Source organism: Phocoena sinus, chromosome 2, assembly GCF_008692025.1.
Source record: "Phocoena sinus isolate mPhoSin1 chromosome 2, mPhoSin1.pri, whole genome shotgun sequence".
Classification (NCBI taxonomy): Eukaryota; Metazoa; Chordata; class Mammalia; order Artiodactyla; family Phocoenidae; genus Phocoena; species Phocoena sinus.
The window spans coordinates 71,438,248-71,459,322 of NC_045764.1; the positions used below are offsets into that span (position 1 = coordinate 71,438,248).

General features: G+C 38.0%; 1 protein-coding gene across 1 annotated transcript in view; it reads left to right on the forward strand.

The window, feature by feature from the left end:
• The window catches only part of HERC1 (HECT and RLD domain containing E3 ubiquitin protein ligase family member 1), a 216,611-nt gene that overhangs the window by 121,077 nt on the left and 74,459 nt on the right, over positions 1–21,075 (forward strand). The window contains 11 exon segments of the mRNA XM_032621703.1: positions 10–130; positions 367–604; positions 768–952; positions 3,121–3,276; positions 5,141–5,247; positions 5,785–5,895; positions 8,627–8,803; positions 13,440–13,679; positions 14,068–14,151; positions 15,946–16,466; positions 18,519–19,294. Of these exon segments, the coding sequence (XP_032477594.1) occupies positions 10–130; positions 367–604; positions 768–952; positions 3,121–3,276; positions 5,141–5,247; positions 5,785–5,895; positions 8,627–8,803; positions 13,440–13,679; positions 14,068–14,151; positions 15,946–16,466; positions 18,519–19,294 (2,716 nt within the window).

Consider the following 21,075-nt stretch of genomic DNA (forward strand, 5'->3'; position numbering starts at 1 on the left):
GTAATTTAGGATGGGATCAGAGCAGCTAAGAGAAATATTCAGATTGAAATCCAGATGGCTGTGCATAAGATTTATCAACAATTGTCTGCTACTCTGGAGAGAGCCCTGCAAGCCAACAAGCATCACATTGGTGAGTAACTGCACATGCAAATATAAGGTGCAAGTAACATTTTGGCCTGAGGTTATGCTAGATAGCTAATGTTCTGTGTTTAACATTAGGTCAGCTTATAGGTAAAGAATAAATACTTGAAAGTGTAATAGTATTCCATACTACTATTTATATTTTGGAATATGATTTATTTTAGTAAATGCTTTGTTAACTTCAAAGAAGATTCTCAACTGCCTTTCTTTCTTTCTTCTTTTTAGAAGCCCAGCAGCGTCTCCTTTTGGTTACAGTTTTCGCCCTGAGTGTCCACTATCAACCAGTAGATGTTTCTTTGGCGATTTCCACTGGTCTGCTAAATGTATTGTCGCAGTTATGTGGCACAGACACCATGCTAGGACAACCTCTTCAGTTGTTGCCAAAAACGGGTGTTTCCCAGCTAAGCACAGCTTTAAAAGTGGCTAGTACAAGATTGCTCCAGATTCTAGCCATCACTACAGGGTGAGCATTGTAGATGTCTTGGTAGAACTGTGTGGGGCCTGGTCTTTCACATTTTAGTGATTTCCATTTCACCGTAATCTCCTTTATGTGTTTAAGCACATTTGCCCTTCTGTGTAATTACCATTTATTTTTTTCCTGTTATTTCATGTATATGTTTTTTCAGGACCTATGCTGATAAACTGAGCCCCAAGGTAGTTCAATCTTTGTTGGATCTACTCTGTAGTCAGTTGAAGAATTTGTTGTCCCAGGCCGGTGTACTACTTATGGCCTCTTTTGGAGAAGGAGAAGAGGATGAAGAAGAAAAAAAAATTGACTCCAGTGGAGAAACTGAGAAGAGAGACTTCAGAGGTATCATAAATCTTTTTTCTCTGTCATTATTTACAAGCATTTGTTGAATCCACATTGTGTGAATATCATTAGAATGTAGAGTTCTTTCTGTTGTGAGGCATGAGAGGATTTTTATTCATTTAGAAACCCCTTTTTTCTCCAAATATGTATGGTTTAGAGGTACCTCTGACTGAACTTCCTCTCTTTAGAGTTGGTTAACCCTGATGAAGCAACTGTACCACTCAATGTCTAAGTTCAGCCTCTCCTTGGCTGTTGTGGCTCTAGAACTTAGAGGTTCTAGGTGACTGATTTCCCCAGATTATGTTCTTGTAGCATTTGATCATGAAAGCCCATCTCTTGGGTTGCATTCTTGTTTTAAGTGTTCCCCCAGGACCAAGGGTTTTTATATGGGAATTGGGTTAGAATTAGGGAAGCTGAACTTCTTGCTAGGCTGTTCTGTTCTCTAGTCACTAAAAAATTCTTCATTATACTTAGCCGTAATAATTTTTGCTTGCTGCAATATGGTCATCTCCTTACAGCTTTTAAAAACTATAGTGAACATTGTGGGAATTCCCTCGTGGTCAAGTGGGTAGGACTCTGTGCTTTTGCTGCTGAGGGTGCGGGTTCAAGCCCTGGTTGGGAAACTAAGATCTTGCAAGCTGCATGGCGCAGCCAAAAAAAAAAAAACAAACTATAGTGAACATTGTATTTCAGTAGAACGTAAACCCTGAACAGAAGAACTACTATACATGTCTGTTATATATTAAGCGAATAAAGGTCTAAAACTGGTAAGTTATTCAGTGTCTTATTACCATAATAAGCTCTGTAAAGGACTTAGAGCAGTGTCTAACACATAGTAAGAGCTCAATTAATGTTAATATTGGAATATTATAATAAATAATATTTAAATAAAGTAGTATTTAAATAATATTAATACTGTATAGATGGGTGGGTGGATAAAGGAATATGCTGGGGATACAAAAATGACAAAACATTATCTCTGCCCTCAAGGACCTTCTAGGGAAATGAGGAAGGTAGTTGTTTAAACAGATAATTACAGTGTAATACAATAAGCTCAGAAGAAATAGCTAAATCTCTTAGGGCAGAATCTAGGAGGATGTATGAGCCTAATTTAGGGCTAGCTTTTGGTTTCAGAGGCTGAACCTCTGGCAAGTTACTTGTTCTTTATATAGCAAGTATGTAGCTTATACAAAGAGCATGGGCAGACTCACAGGGTATGATAAAATTAAAACAGGCTTTTAATGCCACCTCCCTTTTTCCTGAGATCCAGTTTGGGGATACAGGGTTGTTCAGGTAATAGTTTCTTACCACTCTGTTGAGTACTGCACATATGGATGGCAGGGAAGGCCCAGTAGAGTTACTTCTCAGCCTATAGCTCCCCAAGAAGACTGGATCCTTTCATATCCAGTAAAAAAAAGAAACTGTGATGAATCTCAGTAGGTGTAACAGCAGACTGAGTCCACATCCATTCCCCTCAGGTTGCACCCATTCTATTTATGGGGATGGCTGGGAGTGAGACTGATTCTAGTAAGCGGTGGCTAGGCATTCAGAGGCAGGTGGACCAGGTATTAATAACTCCACATACTCTTTAAAATACTTAACTGAAAGTAAGGTATACTCTTCATTTCAAACGTAGTACTGATACTGAAACACAGACTGTATCATCAAGTTGTATTAACCAGCTTTATATTTAAGGTCTCCAGGCTTTAATTAATTTAATTAATTTAGTGTCTTGTTACAGAAATACTTGCTGGGAGTGAGAATGGGGTAGGATGGAGGCCTCCTAAAAGATTTTCCCAGGGATCTCTACGAAGAGAGAAAGTTTCATGGAAGAGGTAGCTTTGAACTGGATTTTGAAGGAATGTGTAGGAACAAGGTTGGAGTGAGATATAGGTACCTAGGGCAGGCTAATAATTTTATATTCTTCAAACTAGTGTAATAAATGTTTGTATATTAGCAAAGGCTAAAGAAGTAAAGAAGAGGTAGAGTACTGGCTTTGAGTGGGTCTTAGCCAGGCTAGGGACAATCTGTCAGTTAGCCAGGCTAACTGACAACCTAGGTTTTGAATTAGGTGTGTGCTTACTGCATTCTAAACGTAAGTTATTTGATATAAGACTGTTTCCTGTTGGCTTTTGGTTGTAATGTAAACTTGTCTTTTCACTCTTTAGTTGCTCTTAGGAAACAACGCGCAGCCGAACTTCATCTGGGGGATTTTCTAGTTTTTCTTCGCAGAGTTGTATCTTCAAAAGCAATTCAGTCAAAAATGGCTTCCCCAAAGTGGACAGAGGTGCTTTTAAATATAGCATCTCAGAAATGTTCTTCAGGTATGTCACCTTTGTCTTATTTTACAGTATTTTGTACATCACATGTGTTTTATTCAGATAACATCATTGGATACTTGACCTTGATTTTAAGCCTTTTCTTTCTTGTTTTATGAGTACTTATTTGATTGAAAGAAAAGTAGGAGTAAAAATTGAGAGGAATTAATAATAGAAGGTAGCACTGGAGAAGATCGTGGATTTAATGCAGAGAACTTGGCTCTAGTTCAGATTACAGTAATAAAAATAAGCAGAGAACATCCTGTTTAATATGATAATTTGACACAGATTTTGAGTTTACTTCTTGGATTATCAAAATGCAGATTGGAGTTTGTCTGTTCTTTCTTATCATGATATGATTTCTGTTGCCTTGATTTGTAACTTCTGATTGTATGCTATCTCTGAGAGTTCTTTATAATAAGCTTAATTCCTGGTTCTTAGCCTAAAAGTCTGGTCTGCTTGCATAGATTACTATCAGTCCTTTCCTAATCTGTTTTTTTATTGTGATAAATATACATAAAATAAAATTTACCATTTTAACCACTTAAGTGTACAATTCAGGGACAGTAAGTACATTCACAGTGTTGGTCAACCATCGCTACTCTCCATTTCCAGAACTTTCTCATCATCCCTAGTCTTTCTTAAATGTGCTGAAACATAATATAGTCTTCTATGGTACATGCTGTTTTATATGTGTACACTCTCAATATAGTTTATTGGTGTTTCTTTTTACTTTTTTTAATGTGTATTCAATTTTTTAAAAATTCAGATCCTGTATCTTTGTTTTAAGATTGGCATAAACAAAAAAAGAATACAGACAACTTATTATTAACATAACAGCTACAGTTATTAACTGCAAAAATACAGTAAAATGGAGTCATACTAAATGTTAGTGTTCTTACAGCAGAATTATCCCAGTCATTTTGTGGTAGCAAATTCTGGCAAGAAATTCATTTGTTGTTAACAGTATTTAAAGAATTTCCAAAACTGATCAGCTGTGCTGCAAATAAAACAGCAGTTTATTCAAAAGAGCCCTTACCTTTCTCCTGTTTTCTTAAAAGATCTGCCATTTACAGGTAACTACTATTTTCAGATCAGTTGTTCAAATCAGGGTTCTTCTGTAAATACACATCTTAGCTTTATATATAGTAAGTTTATACTCATTTTCCCAATAGTTTTTCTTAACTAGTATAACTTACAATAGCTTTTTTTTCTCCTTTAATAAGGTAAGCCTTCTGTAATATTAAGTTCTTAGAGCATGAAGAAAAATCAGATATTCATTTATTTCTACTGGTTGTGTTGTAGTAATGGATAGAAAAAAGAGCATCAGTATCCTGTCTCTACCTTTGCTTACTTTAGAAAAGTACAAACTGCTTACACCCCGTTAATCCTGTGAGTCCCTCAGGGCATAGATGGAGTCAGAAGCAATTAAAGGCGATGATAAGCCTGAGCTTTAGAGATTAACAGACCTGTCATTTATAGTCCTACTTCTGTCTCTACTGAGCTGTGTGGCTTTGGTCAAGTTACTTAACTTCTCTGAGCCTCAGTTTCCTCATCAGTAAAATAGGGATATAATGTAGGATTTGTGAGGATCAACAGTTATTAATGTGTATGAAATGCATAGCACAGTACTTGGCATAGGTAGTTATAGTGCTGTTCCCTTACATACATAAAAACTGAAACACAAACATGGATATTCATATACATTAATGGATATGGGATGAATCCAGAATTCTTGTGATAATATGCTGAAGTGAAGTCTGTTCCATCCTAAATACTTAGCAGCCTCAGAGATTTTTTTCAAGAGGTTTATTTAAACTTTGAATTTAAGTCACATTTATAATAAGAAAATGTCTTTTTCCCCCTCCAGGAATTCCTCTAGTTGGTAACTTAAGAACGAGGCTCCTTGCACTTCATGTCCTTGAGGCTGTGCTACCAGCTTGTGAATCTGGTGTAGAAGATGATCAAATGGCCCAGGTTTCTATTTTTAAAGTTATTAGAAGATGTTCTTTACATGTGCAACATGATGCACCGAAAATCTAAACTCATGGTCTCTTCAGTTGTAAATGTGTCATTTATTCAATAGCACGACTTCCACTTCTGAGATTGCTTTTTAAATTTTTTCATCTCTAAGCAAGGAGAAAGAGAAATTAAGTGAGTTATGGGATGTGAGGAGTAGTGGTATAGTGAATACTTTCAAGATCAGAAAGAAAGGAAAATTTGTGGAATTTCTTCCTAGGTTTGGGCATCTAGAGAGAGAAAGATGTGAGGCTGCATGGCCTCATCAGAGGTCCATATAGTGGGGCAACATGAGGACAGTTGAACCAACTTTGTAGGGTAATGGTCTTTCTAAAAAATGATATTTAACTTGCATCCACCCAAAGTAGCTGTCAGACATTGGTATAATTAAATCTCACATGTGACTTAATATTATAGTTACATGATTTATCTTTTCTAAAAATAGTTAAAATGATCCTTTACAAATTTTATCATTCTTTTTCCTTCAATAAATAGGTTGTTGAACATCTGTTTTCCCTCCTGTCGGATTGTATGTGGGAGACACCCATTGCTCAGGCCAAACATGCTATTCAGATAAAGGAAAAAGAAGAAGAAATAAAATTACAGGTACTTGATTCTTCCAAAAAGGTATTTTTAGACAGACATGTGAATATCTTGTCACCTGTCTCTGGATCCTTTCTCCTTTGATTTTGTTCTATCAGTTATTCAGTCTCTTCTTTGTACTGTGTCTCCTCCTCCACTGGTTCTTTCCCCTCAGTTTATAAACATCTCTTATTCCCACCCTTCTAAATTTCTTTTTTATCCATGAAGCCTTCCCTATATTCTCTCATCCTTCATTGCTAAGCTTCTGGGAAGAGTAATCTTGTGTATGTTTAAGTCACTTCCTTACTTCTCATTATCTCTTCAGCCCAATTGTTTATCTTCCATCAAAGCACTGAAATTAAATGACAGAGGTAGGTGTTATTGGTAATACAGTGTATGGCTTTTTATCCACAGCTTACTTGACCTCTGGAAACTCTAGCTTTCTGTTGTTTTCAAAACACTACTTTCTCCTAGATACCCTCTGCCAATCCTTGATTCCCTCTGGAGGCATCTCTTTGGTGTGACTTTCTCCTTGCCTCCATCCCAAATTCCACTGTTCCTCAGAGTTCTGTCTTTAGCTTTTCCAGCAGTCTCAGTCATACCCACGGCCATTTTCACTACATGCACTGCCTTCCAAACTTGAATGATAGCCCACGTGTCTCTCCTTCAAACCTTTCTCCTTTTCTTCCTATCCCATTTTTATTGGTGGCACTAACATTCAACTAGCTTTTCAAACCTGAATTCCTGGGAATTCTCCTAATGTCCCCACCCATGTGGTCCCTAGAACTCATTGATGTTTACCTCCTAAATAGTTCTTGAATCCATCCATCTAGCTATGTTAATCTTTCTGTCAGTTTTCATGATTCTACACGTTTTCTGGCTTTCCTTCTGTCCCAGTACAGTGGCCTCTTCTTCTCATCCTCTTTTATTTATACTTCCTCTTCTATTTAATCTGACTGCTGGAGTATCCCAAAGCTTGGTCCCAAGACCCCTTTTTTCCTTCAACTGTCACCTCCATTTCATTTCCTATAGCCAGCAAAACCTTATTCAGATCCGTATGCCATTGATTTTTAATTCCTTTTTTGACATTTTTCCTGAATTCCAGACATACACCCATCTTCTACTTGCCTTACGACTTGAATAATAGTGTAATAGGCCTCTCATACTTAGTAGCATCCTTAGTTCTGTTACATCTTGTTCCTTCCCCAGGCTTTCCCATCTTTCCTAGTAAGTGACTCAACCAAAAAACCAAAGAGTCATCCTTGATTCCTCTCTTTCTATCACACACACACCCACATTTTCTTTGTACAATCTCCAAGTCCTGTTGACTTCTCTGTTAAGACTTAACTTGAATTTTCCACCTCCTCATTCCTCTGCCATCACCCTACTCGAAGCCACTACCATCTCTGGCCTGGATTATGCAATATTCTCCTAACTGGTCTTTCTGCTTCCACTGTTAACTCCCTATAGTCCATTCTCTACACAGGAGCCAGTGTGATCTTTTAACATTGTAAATCAGAGCATGTTCGTCCTCTGCTTTAAAAACCCACCAGTGGTTTTTAATCATTCTTGGGATAAATTCTAGAACTCCTTGTTCTCTCCTCTTTGCTCACTACACTGTGAACAACTTGCCTTCTTCCTGTTTCTTGAACACACTAAGCTTGTTCCTTCCTTTGGGCTTTGTGCCAGCTATTCTCTTTGCCTAGAATACTTCCCTCAGATATGTTTCTCAGAAGTCAATTTATTATTCATGTCTCAACTTAATTATCACTTCTTCATTGTACTTTCCTGATCCTCATTCTAGAGTCAGTTGCCACACAGTCTTTATCACATCACCTTTTTTGATTTCAGCATAGCACTTATTACCTGCTATTTCCTTGTTTATTTTCTATCTCCACCTTGTAAAATATAAGTTCTATGAGAGCAGAGACGTTATCTGTTCAGTATACTGCCAAGTATATAGGACCTGGTATAGTGCCTGGTACATAGTAGATGCTTATTGAATACCCATTGAGCAAATGAATGAATTTAAGTTCTCAGTATTTCTTACCTGAACTCTTGCAGTAAACTCCTGATTGTTTTCTCTGCTTTCATCCTGTATACTCCTGGTAAAACAATGTTTATAAAACATAGATCTGATTGTAGTTCCTCTATATAAATCATTCTGTGTAGGCACTCCCTATTGTCTAGAGTAAAGATTAAACTTAGAATGGCATTGAAGGCCTTCCGTGATTTTGTTCCTTCTTCTCTTTCTAGTTCCTTGTTCTCTTTCAGTCTCATCCTCCAGATATTCCATACTGCTTGCAATTCTTTAAATCAGTGAACTCTGTTTCACCTCCATGACTTGGCACATGCTGTCCATACTGTCTTAAGTTTCTTTCTCTACTTTGATCGGCTGCTTAATGCCTTCTCATCGTTCAGGATTCAGCTCAGAAGTCATCCTCTTTTGAATGCTTACCTTATCCTTCTCAAGCCTGCTTAGAAACTTACACTTATATGTTTCTGCTATACCTGTCATGTAACTTCTTTTATTCTCTCACTACAATACTGGTGTTATTTATTTGTCTCTCTGTCCCCTGACTGAGCTGTAAGCTCTTCATGGGCAGGGACCATGCTGTATGTATGATTGTGTTCCATTGTCTGCACAGTAACTAGTACATAGTAGATAATAAATATTTGTGGAATCAACCCAAGGAGATCTCAGGAACTGAATCTGAGTTAGTTCAAAATACTGACCCAGTTTCCTTTCTGGTAGAAGCAGGGAGAGTTGGAGGAAGAAGATGAGAATCTTCCTATACAAGAAGTATCCTTTGACCCAGAGAAAGCTCAGTGTTGCATAGTGGAGAATGGACAGATTTTAACTCATGGCAGTGGAGGAAAAGGATACGGATTGGCGTCAACTGGAGTAACTTCTGGGTGCTATCAGTGGAAGGTATGTAGAATTCCAAGTAGTTTTTAAAAGCATTTTATTTTTTTAGTACTTTCCTCCTAGGTTATTATAAAAAAGTATGGAAAGACTATTAAAAAAATCATCTTATGTAAATGTTCTATTACTATGTAAGATTTTAACATAAATGGAAACTCAGTGAAGGATATGCAGAAACCCTGTATTATTTTTGTAACTCGCCTGTAATTGTAAAATTACCTCAAAAATTTTTTTTAGTGTAAGGTTGAAAAATCATAATCATCCCTTCCATGAGGGGTCACACAGTGCACACCCAGCAATGAAAATGCAGTAACATATGTGTGATGTTTCTTCCTGGGAGAGCGTATTAGAGACTGAGTGCCCAACATTTTTATTGAGTGCTGGTCACATACTCTCTGCCTGGCCTTCTTTAGATTCGCAGAAAGAAAGCGGGTTTTTAGCATAAACCACATTGTCATACAGTCTAAGCACAATAAGCCACCAATATCAATCAGGGAGATTTTTAATCAGTGTAGGGAACTGTTTACCAGACAAGTTCCCAGGTGCCAGCCAAGGACCAACATTGCAAGCAGACATTTCTAAGGATAGCAGTCTCTGCTGTGTTCTTTTTTGCACAGTCCACCTCCTTGGCTGGCTCCTGGCCACAGTGTTTTTACAATAAAATTAATATTATTATCTGGTAGGACCCCAGACAGCAGGGTGAGACTGACCTCCAGTACTGACTTCAGGGGTCTTAGACTTAGCCAGTTAAAACAAATCTCATTAATTGTAAAGGTCTATCTTAAAAAGTCAAGTGACTTTGTCCTTAAATTTAGCACAGCACAACTCTGGCCAGTCCAGGGATCAGAATAGGGTGCATACACAAAAAGTACAATTCCAGAGGTCATACGTGGTATCCTTGGAAATGAGTTTATAATTGTTAAGATATCCCTAATCAGGATATACAGTAGTCAGGCAGAACAAGTTAACAGGACCCCAATGTGATCTCCCATCAGGGGGCCTCCCACCTTCTGTTCCCATTGCAGTCTAAGTAATTTAATTGAGTGCTTGGTTTCAGAGGGACTGCCTCTGAAGGACAGTTTGTTAAACGGTTTTGTTTGTCTGTGACATCATTTTATCTGCCTTAAGAGTGTGGATGACATCTGGAGGTGTTCTGTGGAAATTCCATGACCTGGGGTCACCCCCTACTTCTTATAGCCTGTCAGGTATAAGGCTCAGAAGTTAGTTTGAATTTAAAGTGCTCTATGCATGTGGCTGATTCACTTTGTTGTGCAACAGAAACTAACACAGTATTGTGAGGTATTTATACTCCAATAAAGATCTATTAAAAAAAACAACAACAAAAAAAACAGCTTTCTTGACAGCATGGCTTTCCACCCCCCTCCCGCCCCCCCCCCGGGAGGAGGAGCAGTTCCGAAAAAACAATGATCATTTATGCCCTCTGTCTTCTTCCACACTTTCCCAGGGCCTGGGTTTTTTTTTTTTTTCCCCCTCCCTGCCCCCACCGTTATTCTAAAATCAGTGTTTCCCATTTAGTTATTATAACTTTAGGTCTTCTCAGTCATTTTTTATCTCCATCTAGACCTTTTGTCCAGAAGGGTTAGGTACAAGAGGGACAAAAGAATTTCCACACGAAAACTTTTTTTTTTTTTTTTTTTTTTAACAAAAATGTTTTTATATTGATACAACTTAACCAGAAAGGTTAGCAATTGGTCAGGACAAAATCCAAATTAAAAAAATTGTTTTCCAGAATAGGTTTACAAAACCTTCTACGCCTTTTATCCTAATCATTTATCCAGTGAGCAGCCTAGGAAAGATCAGTCTTTTTCTGGGGAGAGCTTCATTTAATAAACTGTCTTACTAGGCGTGTATATCAGATATTGAATCAAGCTATCAGTCTGTTGTTGCAAACTACGACTAGTCCGAAAAACTGAACATAATAAGTCAACAGCAGTGAGACCTCCCCAAGAAGAGGTCAAGAGTCCAGTCTGTTATAAGAGTGGACATAGAGGTCATGCACCCTAGGTATGCCCTCCTCCAACTTTCAGCTTTCGGTAAGAATCAAAGTTAGGAATGTAATCAATTTCTATGTCAGAAATAAAAAGCCAATCAGCAGCTCAAATTAGATGGCTATCAAAAGAACAGGCCCTTTCCCAGCGGCATGTATAAGAGACCTGGACAGTACAGCTAGAATCCATGTAGTTTTCAGTTTATGGCTGCACCAACTAAATCTTTACCAGCCCCCTGTCTGATTTTTGTTCATTAGGCTGGTGCCTGCTTTTAGTTGAACACAGCTCATGTTGGGTTGAAACAGCCCATAGCAGACAGTATGAGGTTTTAACTTAGAGGCAGGTCCAGGCAGTTGGAAGCTGTGAATTGAGGATTCTATAAAATTGGCAACTTTTGGGGGCAGCAATAAAGCCTAAATGCTGTAGGATCAGACAGCTGCATTTTAAGTCTAAGTGACGAGCAAGGCTTTCCTAAGCTCTTTTTGCCTTCTCAATCTTAGAGTACAAATTTACCCACTCAAAAATACGCATTTCAGGCTAGAAAATCATCAGCCTCTAAGGGTCAGACATCTGATTTTATAAGAACTAATTGGCAACTAACAACTGCTTTTTAAAACTCTCAAAGTATATTTCTACGTGGAGAGTGCCACTCTTTTTATTTTGTCTCCCTTTTTTTCTAGCAGTTCTAATAGGCAAAAATCATAACAAAAAATCATCAGTTATGGAGGCTTGTTTTGTTTCCAGTACTCAAAGAATTTAAGTTCCGATCTACTCAACTGGGGCAAAAAGCAAGGAAGTTGTATCCCACTGACTTTTCCTTTGCAGCTTTTACTTATCAGGATGATCTCTTAGTATTTATGAAGTTACGAGCATATAACGTTTTTACATCATTTTTTATCATACATCTAGATGCAGTAGCCACAAAGTGAAGCTGTTGTATACAGTTTACTTTTCCCTTTTCCCACAGATCTCAAGTTTACTCAGACCCCTAGCAGTAAATTTAGCATTTTTAGGGTTAATTGGTTGGGCCAGGGCACTGGTACAGCAGTGACAGCATCTAGGCTAAAGAAAATCGCTGGAGTATTTTCTTTTCTTTTCTTCTTTTCTCTCTCTCCCTTTCTCCATTTCTCCCTCTCTTTCATCTATTTAAAGCTTTACTCCAGCCCTGGGAACTGATTTAAATATTTCTCCTCTCACTTGGAGGAAAGAGCAACACATACTTCTAATACTTTTGGTCTACCCCAAACTCATCTTCAGGAATTTTTGAACTTTTCCCCCTCCCACCTGGACAAGAGAGCAGCTGCAAGCTAATGTTTATTCTTCGGCCCATCCAAAGCCCATGTGTGAGAATGCTTGGGCTCTCTTTCTCCTCCCACCTAGAGGAGAGAAGAGCACAAATTTTCTTCTGGCTGCTCTTTGCGCCTCACTTTATCTTACAGGGCCAAAAGCAGCCAGGGGACCCAGTGAGCCAACCCTCCTGGGGTTGGATCTATTAGTTTTGAATTCCATAGGTAACTTTTACCTCTCACAACAGATAGCCACTCACCTGCTGCTTCATAACACGTGTAACCCCATAGCCACTAGAGTTTTGTCTTTCCCCAGTTCTATCTCTCTCTCTTTTTCCCAAATATATAATTATATTTTAATGACTTAGAGTTGTTCTAAGTGGAGCTCACGTTGCCACCATTTTGTCAGAGGTCCTGAAGGTGACCCCTATGTTCAAAGATTTGATAGAAGGACTCATAGGACTCAGTATTATCATTGTACTCATGATGACTGGGGTTTATTATAACAAGGTAGTAAGGATACATAACTGGATAATAAGGAAAAAAGACACAGGTGACATCTGGAGGAATCCACGTGGAGGCTTCCTTATGTTCTCTCCCTCCCATGAAGGGTCACATGGACTGCAGTCTTGTCCTAGCAAGAAAATGCAGCAACATGTGTGTGATGTTTTAGGGAACCCCCTTAGAGACTTAGTTCCCAAGATTTTTACTGGAGACTGATCATGAAGGTATCCTCTGCCTGGCACGTACCAAAACTCCAGCTCCCAAAAGGAAAGTTCGTGTTCAGTGTAAACCACATTGTTTGTTCAAACATTCTTGTCCTGGTGAGCCACCCGAATCATTTTGGGAAAGTTTTCTAACAGTGTAGGAAACTGTATACAAGTCGAATTCCCAGATACTAGCCAAGGGCCAGTGTTACAAGCATGCCTTTTTAAAGACAGCAGTCTCAGGCCTGCTGTATTAACTCTTTTCTGCACAGAAGTATACACAAGAGAGTAGTTAGAAAATTGGTATAAAGAATTGAAGCTTTCCATTAATAATTTTCTGGACTAGATGTACTTCCTCAGCTTCATAATTAAGATGTAAGTTAAAATTGTTTATTTTAAATACTCAAAGGTTATTCTAAATGTTCTACAAGGTAAAGATTAAATCTGTCTTAAAATCTTTACAAAATCATGAAATTATTTCATTTGTATGTTATTTTCACTTAAGCTGAAAATATGTTTATTTATATTCTCATAAATGCATAAATATTATTCACAAACATTCCCCAGTATGGCTTTATACAGTTAATAGTATATAAACAAGTTTTTTGAATATTAATGAACATTACCACTTTCATTTTAGTTTTACATTGTGAAGGAAAACAGAGGTAATGAAGGCACCTGTGTTGGAGTTTCTCGCTGGCCAGTACATGACTTTAACCACCGTACTACCTCGGATATGTGGCTCTATCGGGCCTACAGTGGTAACCTCTATCACAATGGAGAACAGACTCTGACATTGTCCAGCTTTACTCAAGGAGATTTCATTATCTGTGTGTTAGACATGGAAGCCAGGACCATTTCCTTTGGGAAAAATGGAGAGGTACTGAAACTCATTCAGAAGTATTGCATGTTTTCCTGTTTTTATTTATCCTCAACTCAGTTACTCAGGTACTAGCTATTCAGTTTATAGATTATTTTCTCTTCTCTGCTTTTTCTCTAATACCTTTCTGTTCTTATAATATTTATCAGCACCAAAAAAAAAAAAGAAAGATAGTAAAATCCCAGGAAGATTGTTGAAACAGAGGAACAAATTAAGGTCATTTATTATATGTGGAATTTCCTTAGCATGGTTAGCAAGGTTAATTGAGATTTGGCTCTAGTAACTTACTCTGTCTCATAAGAGCTTTGATTCTTAATGTGTCTTGGATATTATCAATTAAAAAAAAATTTTGTTTCCTTTTTTTCCCATCACCTCTGCCACACTATAGGAACCCAAATTAGCTTTTGAAGATGTGGATGCAGCAGAGTTGTACCCATGCGTAATGTTCTATAGTAGCAACCCAGGGGAAAAGGTAATGAAACCTCAAACCTTTGTAATTAAGCATAAAGGGTATTTGTTATTTTTTATTAATATTTGTTAACATCAGAGTTCACAGAAATAATAAGCTATTTCTACCATTAAAAGTACTTGCTCAGATAATTTACTCTTCCAGATGAAGGTTAGATTACTTTTAGAAGTTGCCTTTGCTCTTTATTAAGGCACTATTTGATATTCTGGTAATTTGAATATAGTGAGTCAACTTTCAAACATATGTGCAATTATAGGAATTATAGGAAATAGTTTAGGGATAATCTGGTTTACTGGCAGTTGTGCATATGAGAGAGGAATCTAAAAATAATCTTCATTGTAATCAGATACCATTAGGTGAATAATGGAGGTTTCAGTTATGACGGGGAAGCTGCCTTTCATTCATTCAGCTTAGAGGGTTCTCAGACCTTGTAGATGGTGTAAATTTGAACCTTAAACCTTCAGGAGGACAGTATTAAAGAGATAACCCTCTCATTAAAAACTTTTTTTTCTCCTCATGTAAAACCCAGTTAGAGAGAAACTTCTTTGTGGTCTCCCTGTGGGTTGATTTGTTTTCTACCCCGTCCTTTTACTTGAGGATATAACATCAAGTAAAAGTAGCCTAGGTCTGGTCTCCGGAATTTCTAGTTAATTTTTAGTAGAAAGTTTTCAAGCCATCTCATATATAATGTGTCTATAATGGAAGTGCTAGATTTGGTAAACTCTAACCATGAAAGTTACCATTTATTCTGGGCTTTTAATATATTTTTAAAATTTTCAAGGAGGTATAATTTCAAGCTAGCCATTCATGAGAGAGGGGAACTGCTTCTTGAACCAGGTCGTCAACAAAACTGAACTGGAAATGAAATAAAGAGGCAACCCAGTACCTGCTTTTATCCCTTTCCCTGATGATATTCTTGCAGCCTAGAATAGGTACTGGTACGTTCTGGTTAGAATGATGGCCTGTTGCTCCCTAACATTTGTGAACCTTGAAGGAATTAATTTAACCATAGGCTTTGTATCAATCACTTTATTCTACCCAGAAGCCTTTTCTGACTTCAGAATCTGATAAAAAACAATACTAATAATAGTTAACATTTTTTGAACATTTACTGGGTGTCTGGCACTGTACTGATAAGCACTTTATGTGCATAGTCTAATTTAATCTTTAATATAGTAACAGATAGATAATGTTATTAGTGCCGATTTTCTTTTCAGTTGAAAAAGCTGAGGTTAGTGAGATTAAATGATTTCCAAAAATTACACAGAATTAAGATTTGAACCCAAGTCTTGCTCTTCTTTCAGCCTCTATGTCTTATTTGAAATGCGTGTCCAGATTGAGAATATACCAATTTTCTAGCCTTGGGATTTTATCTTTGTGCCGCTGGAACAATATAAGATGGTCCCAGGACTCGTTATTATTCTGGTGTCTTGAGGACTAGAGTGGCTAGATCCTCAAGACTTTTCCGGGGGGTGGGGGTTGGTGCTAAATGGAGTCAGTCACATACACCTTGGTCTATATCTATCTCTTGGGTGGCCACAACAGCACTGCTGCTCACAGACTGCACGCAGTTTAAATGACAGGGTAGCTTATTTCACAGGACCATACTGCTGCTGACTTCAGTAGAACTGTAATATTTGTTCCCTCCTTATTGGGGGCCAATAGTGTAATAGACATGTATCAGGAGACCAAATACTAGTTCCACATGGGACTCATGTGTTGGAATTTATAGTTTTATAATTTACAGAATTAATAGAGAACTATTAATAATCACACATTTGCTACCCTCTTTTATAGGTGAAAATTTGTGATATGCAGATGCGTGGCACACCACGAGACTTACTTCCAGGAGACCCCATTTGTAGTCCAGTAGCAGCAGTGCTGGCAGAGGCCACTATTCAGCTTATTCGTATCCTTCATCGAACAGACCGTTGGACTTACTGCATTAACAAAAAAATGATGGAAAGGCTACACAAAATTAAGATATGTATTAAAGATTCAGGTCAGAAGCTAAAGAAAAGCCGCTCGGTTCAAAGCCGAGAGGAAAATGAAATGAGAGAGGAGAAGGAGAGCAAAGAGGAAGAGAAAGGTAAACACAATAGACATGGCCTTGCTGACCTGTCAGAGCCGCAGCTGAGGACCCTTTGCATAGAGGTGTGGCCCGTGCTGGCAGTGATAGGAGGAGTTGATGCTGGTCTTAGAGTTGGAGGTCGGTGTGTTCACAAGCAAACTGGGCGCCATGCCACACTGCTGGGAGTGGTCAAGGAGGGCAGCACGTCTGCCAAAGTCCAATGGGATGAAGCAGAAATTACCATCAGGTATGATTTGTTGAGTTACACTTTCAGCAAATGAGTATTTATTGGTGAAATGGGCCATTGCCTATGGACAGTGAGTAATTATGTATTTTAGGTGAGCTGCCAATTAACTTTTTAAAATAATTTTTTTCATACATCTGGGTATGAGTACTGTGATTTCATAAAGAAATATTTCCCAGACTTGTGTTCCTTGGAATACTAGTGGCTTGTAAAATATATAGTTTTTATTTTGTTTTGTGAAGAAATGGTAAGCTCACTAGTTTAGGTGTAACTGGGATCCTTCTTTCTATTTTTCATTTGGCTTCCTCCTTTTTAATCATTTCCATTACACATTGGGACAGAAAAAAGCCAGTCAGCAGATCTGTCAGTTACATTTTACGTAGGAGGGCTTTGAATGTACAATGGGAACATTTGAGTGACTAAAATTAGGTTTTGGATTATCTGTGATTTTTAAGTATTCTTGCCTTTTTTTAAGCATATATTTCTATACCCTTAGTGTGCAACATGTTGGATGGGTATGAAAATTACATTTATTTGGCACAAACTGTGTGCTTAAAAGCATTTAGATGTGTTTGCAATCAGATAGGATTTGTGTGAAATAGAAACTTCATATGTTTAAAAGGAAGTATGTCAAGTATCTCAGTCGATAAGGAGACTCACTCATCTAATGACTGTACAGAATTATATCATTTGAAAACATGGATTTATTGATGATACTATGTAACTGTTCATTATACTGCTTAAAGTGATTCCATTGTTAATATGACATGGGACAGTATCAAAAACAGTGGTTCGGGCTTCCCTGGTGGCGCAGTGGTTGAGAGTCCGCCTGCCGATGCAGGGGACACGGGTTCATGCCCTGGTCCGGGAAGATCCCACATGCTGCAGAACGGCTAGGCCCGTGAGCCATGGCCGCTGAGCCTGCGCGTCCGGAGCCTGTGCTCCGCAACTGGAGAGGCCACAACAGTGAGAGGCCCGCGTACTGCAAAAAAAAAACCCAAAAAAACAAAACAGTGGTTCTTCAGTAATTTTTTGGAGGTGGTACTGTTTTAGAATCTAATGATAGCTATGGACCCTCTCAGCTGAAAAATAACCATACATGAAGTTTACACACAATTTCAGGAGTTAATGGACTTCAAGCTAAGAAAGCAATGAAAATTTTACTTGTGAAAGTATCTGCCTTTTCTTTTATTCTTTGCCTTGTTTCGGAAAGGATTTATGATGCCTAATACGATATAGCAAAGTAATTAAATTAAAACCAACAAGAAAAATGACACAAAGGGAAAACAAGATTTGAAAAGTTAAGCTAGAACCAAGATTTCAGTTAATAGAACAAATGCATGCCACCAAACTTTGTATACTTGCTAAAGTTTTCTGTTCCAATTTGTTTAATTGTAACATGTTTAAACTTATGGAAATTCTTGATGAGTATCAGGAAATACTTGATCATGTTTTTGCTTAAACTAAATTAGAAGCATTTATTGAAGACTACAAAGTAATTTTTTTGAATGAAACAAAGTCTTATCTGGAACAGGTTATAAATGGCCATTACCCATAAAATAAAGTAGATTTATTATGCAAACTTTCCAAATAGCTTACATCAGGGAGCAGCATACTACACCTGGTCCGGCTCCTCTTTTTGTAAATAAAGTTACATAGCCACACACATTCATTCAGGTTTATCAGTGGCTGCGCTCACACTATGATGGCAGGGTTGAAAGGTTGCAACAGAGACCATGTGGCCTCCAAGTCCTAAAATATCTACTGTTCGGCTCTTTACAGAAATTTTGCCAGTTCCTGGCTTATATTATATAATAATGAATATTCTTGTTTGAAAGCATATGAACATCTCATTGCTTTTGCGTTTAACATCACATCTCCCCATTTTCTCATAATAGATTCATTTTTCTGTTTGTAATGAGTTCTCTAGTTTGTGCAAATTATTCTCTGTACTGTGTACATGATACATTGTATTTTGTCTACATTATTTTCTGTACCTTCCTCTTGTCTATCCCTCACTTGCTTCTTCCTGTGTCATTCTGATCTTTATTAAAGCTTCCCAACTTTTTGGTCGCCTAGTGATACTCCATTGTATAATCTGGAACCCTGTGAACCGCTTCCTTTTGACGTGGCACGATTTCGAGGCCTGACGGCTTCTGTGTTGCTGGACCTCACATATCTGACTGGCATTCACGAAGACATGGGCAAACAGAGCACCAAGCGACATGAAAAGAAACACCGACATGAGTCTGAGGAGAAAGGGGATGTTGAGCAGAAAATTGAGAATGAATCTGCTTTAGATACACGAACAGGCTTAACATCTGATGATGTTAAAAGTCAGGGTACCACAAGCTCCAAATCAGAAAACGAAATAGCTTCATTTTCTTTAGATTCAACAGTGCCAGGTGTGGAATCCCAACATCAAATAACAGAAGGAAAAAGAAAAAATCACGAACACATATCCAAAAACCATGACATAGCCCAGTCAGAAATCAGAGCAGTCCAGCTGTCCTATCTCTACCTCGGTGCTATGAAATCACTTAGTGCTCTTCTTGGCTGTAGTAAATATGCGGAACTGTTGCTGATACCAAAAGTTCTGGCTGAAAATGGCCACAACTCAGACTGTGCGAGCTCTCCAGTTGTTCATGAAGATGTGGAGATGCGTGCAGCCCTTCAGTTCTTGATGCGCCACATGGTGAAACGAGCAGTTATGCGGTCACCCATAAAGAGAGCCCTGGGATTAGCAGATCTGGAACGAGCTCAAGCCATGATCTATAAGTTAGTGGTCCATGGCCTTTTGGAAGACCAGTTTGGGGGCAAAATTAAGCAAGGTAAGTTATCTGATTTTTAAAATTTTTGCTCCGTGCTATTGAAATTATTCATAATTGTCAGAAGTGATATATTCTATTAAAGACTTACAAGTTTTGTTTTGTTTTTTTTTTTTTTTGGCCAAAGCAATTTTCACATTTCCTTTGCAAGGAAAACAGTTCCTTTCTGTTTCTTTATATTAATAATCATCTGTCTACAGGCATACCTCATTTTATTGCACTTCGCAGATACTGCGTTTTTTACAAATTGAAGGTTTGTGGCAACCCTGGGTTAGGCACGTCTTTCAGTGCCATTTTTCCAACAGCATTTGCTTGCTTTGTGTCTCTGTCACATTTTGGTAATTCCACAATATTTCAAACTTTTTCATCATTATTATGTTTCTTATGGTGATCTGTGATCAGTGATCTTTGATGTTGCTGCTGTGACTTGCTGAAGGCTTAGATGATGGTTACCATTCTTTAGCAATGAAGTATTTTTTAATTAAGATATATACATTGGTTTTTGGGGTTTTTTTTAAGACATAATGCTGTTGCATACTTAACAGACTACAGTATAGTGTAAACATAACTTTTAGATGTACTGGGAAACCAAAAAGTCACTTTATTGCAGTATTTGCTTTATTGCAGTTATCTGGAACCAAACCCGCAATATCTCCGAGGTGTGCCTGTACCTATAATTTTCTATTTTAAACCTATGCAAGTATTAGAACTTAATAATTATTACATTTCATAAAACTGAAATTTAACTCGTGCCACAGAAGGTACTCATGTATTTACTGATCTGATTCAATATATATATTATTCTGATAACTTCTCAGAGACATTTTAAAGGACTTTTTAAAGTACTACTTTCATAGACTATATATTGTGTGTAAAAAACCTTGTTTTATCTTTTATCCTCACCTTTGGGGATAATATGAATTCTGAGATAAAAATGAGGTTCATTTAGTAAACGTTTACTGAGTGCTTACAGTGTGCCAGGTACTATTCTAGATTTTGGGGAGTCAACAAAACAAAGTCACCTGCCTTCATGGTGCTTCCATTCTTTTTTTCTTCCTTCCCTTCCTCTTCCTCTTCTTTTACCTTTTCCCTTACTCCCCTTCTTCCTTTTTTAGCTTAGATAGTAAGTAGGAAGAGAGAGGTGTGTGGTGCATATAAATAGGAGTGTTAAGATCATGATTATGAAAAGTACTTCGTCATTTAGCAAGCCAAATAGAATTAGCTCTCTATTTGTAACAACTGCTATCTTGATTATGTTTATTTGTAGGCTCCCTTACCAGATAGGAAAAATTACAAATATTTGTAAGCCCTTAGACGTTTTAACTTTTTTTTTTTAAACTCTTGGGAGTAGTTTATTTTGTGAAGCACTGTCATTTTCAGAACATGGAGTTTCTGTTTAGGTTTTTATTATTCTTGTATCTACATATCTTCATCTTTGCTTGTTTAAAGACTAAAGATAGGCATCAAAATCAAAATGCTAAGGAAACACAGTTTTTATTAATTTATTTATTTTTGCTGCGTTGGGTCTTCGTTCCTGTGCGAGGGCCTTCTCCAGTTGTGGCAAGCGGGGGCCACTCTTCATCGCGGTGCGCGGGCCTCTCATTATCGCGGCCTCTCTTGTTGAGGAGCACAGGCTCCAGACGCGCAGGCTCAGCAGTTGTGGCTCACGGGCCCAGTCGCTCCGCGGCATGTGGGATCATCCCAGACCAGGGCTCGAACCCGTGTCCCCTGCACTAGCAGGCAGATTCCCAACCACTGCGCCACCAGGGAAGCCCGGAAACACA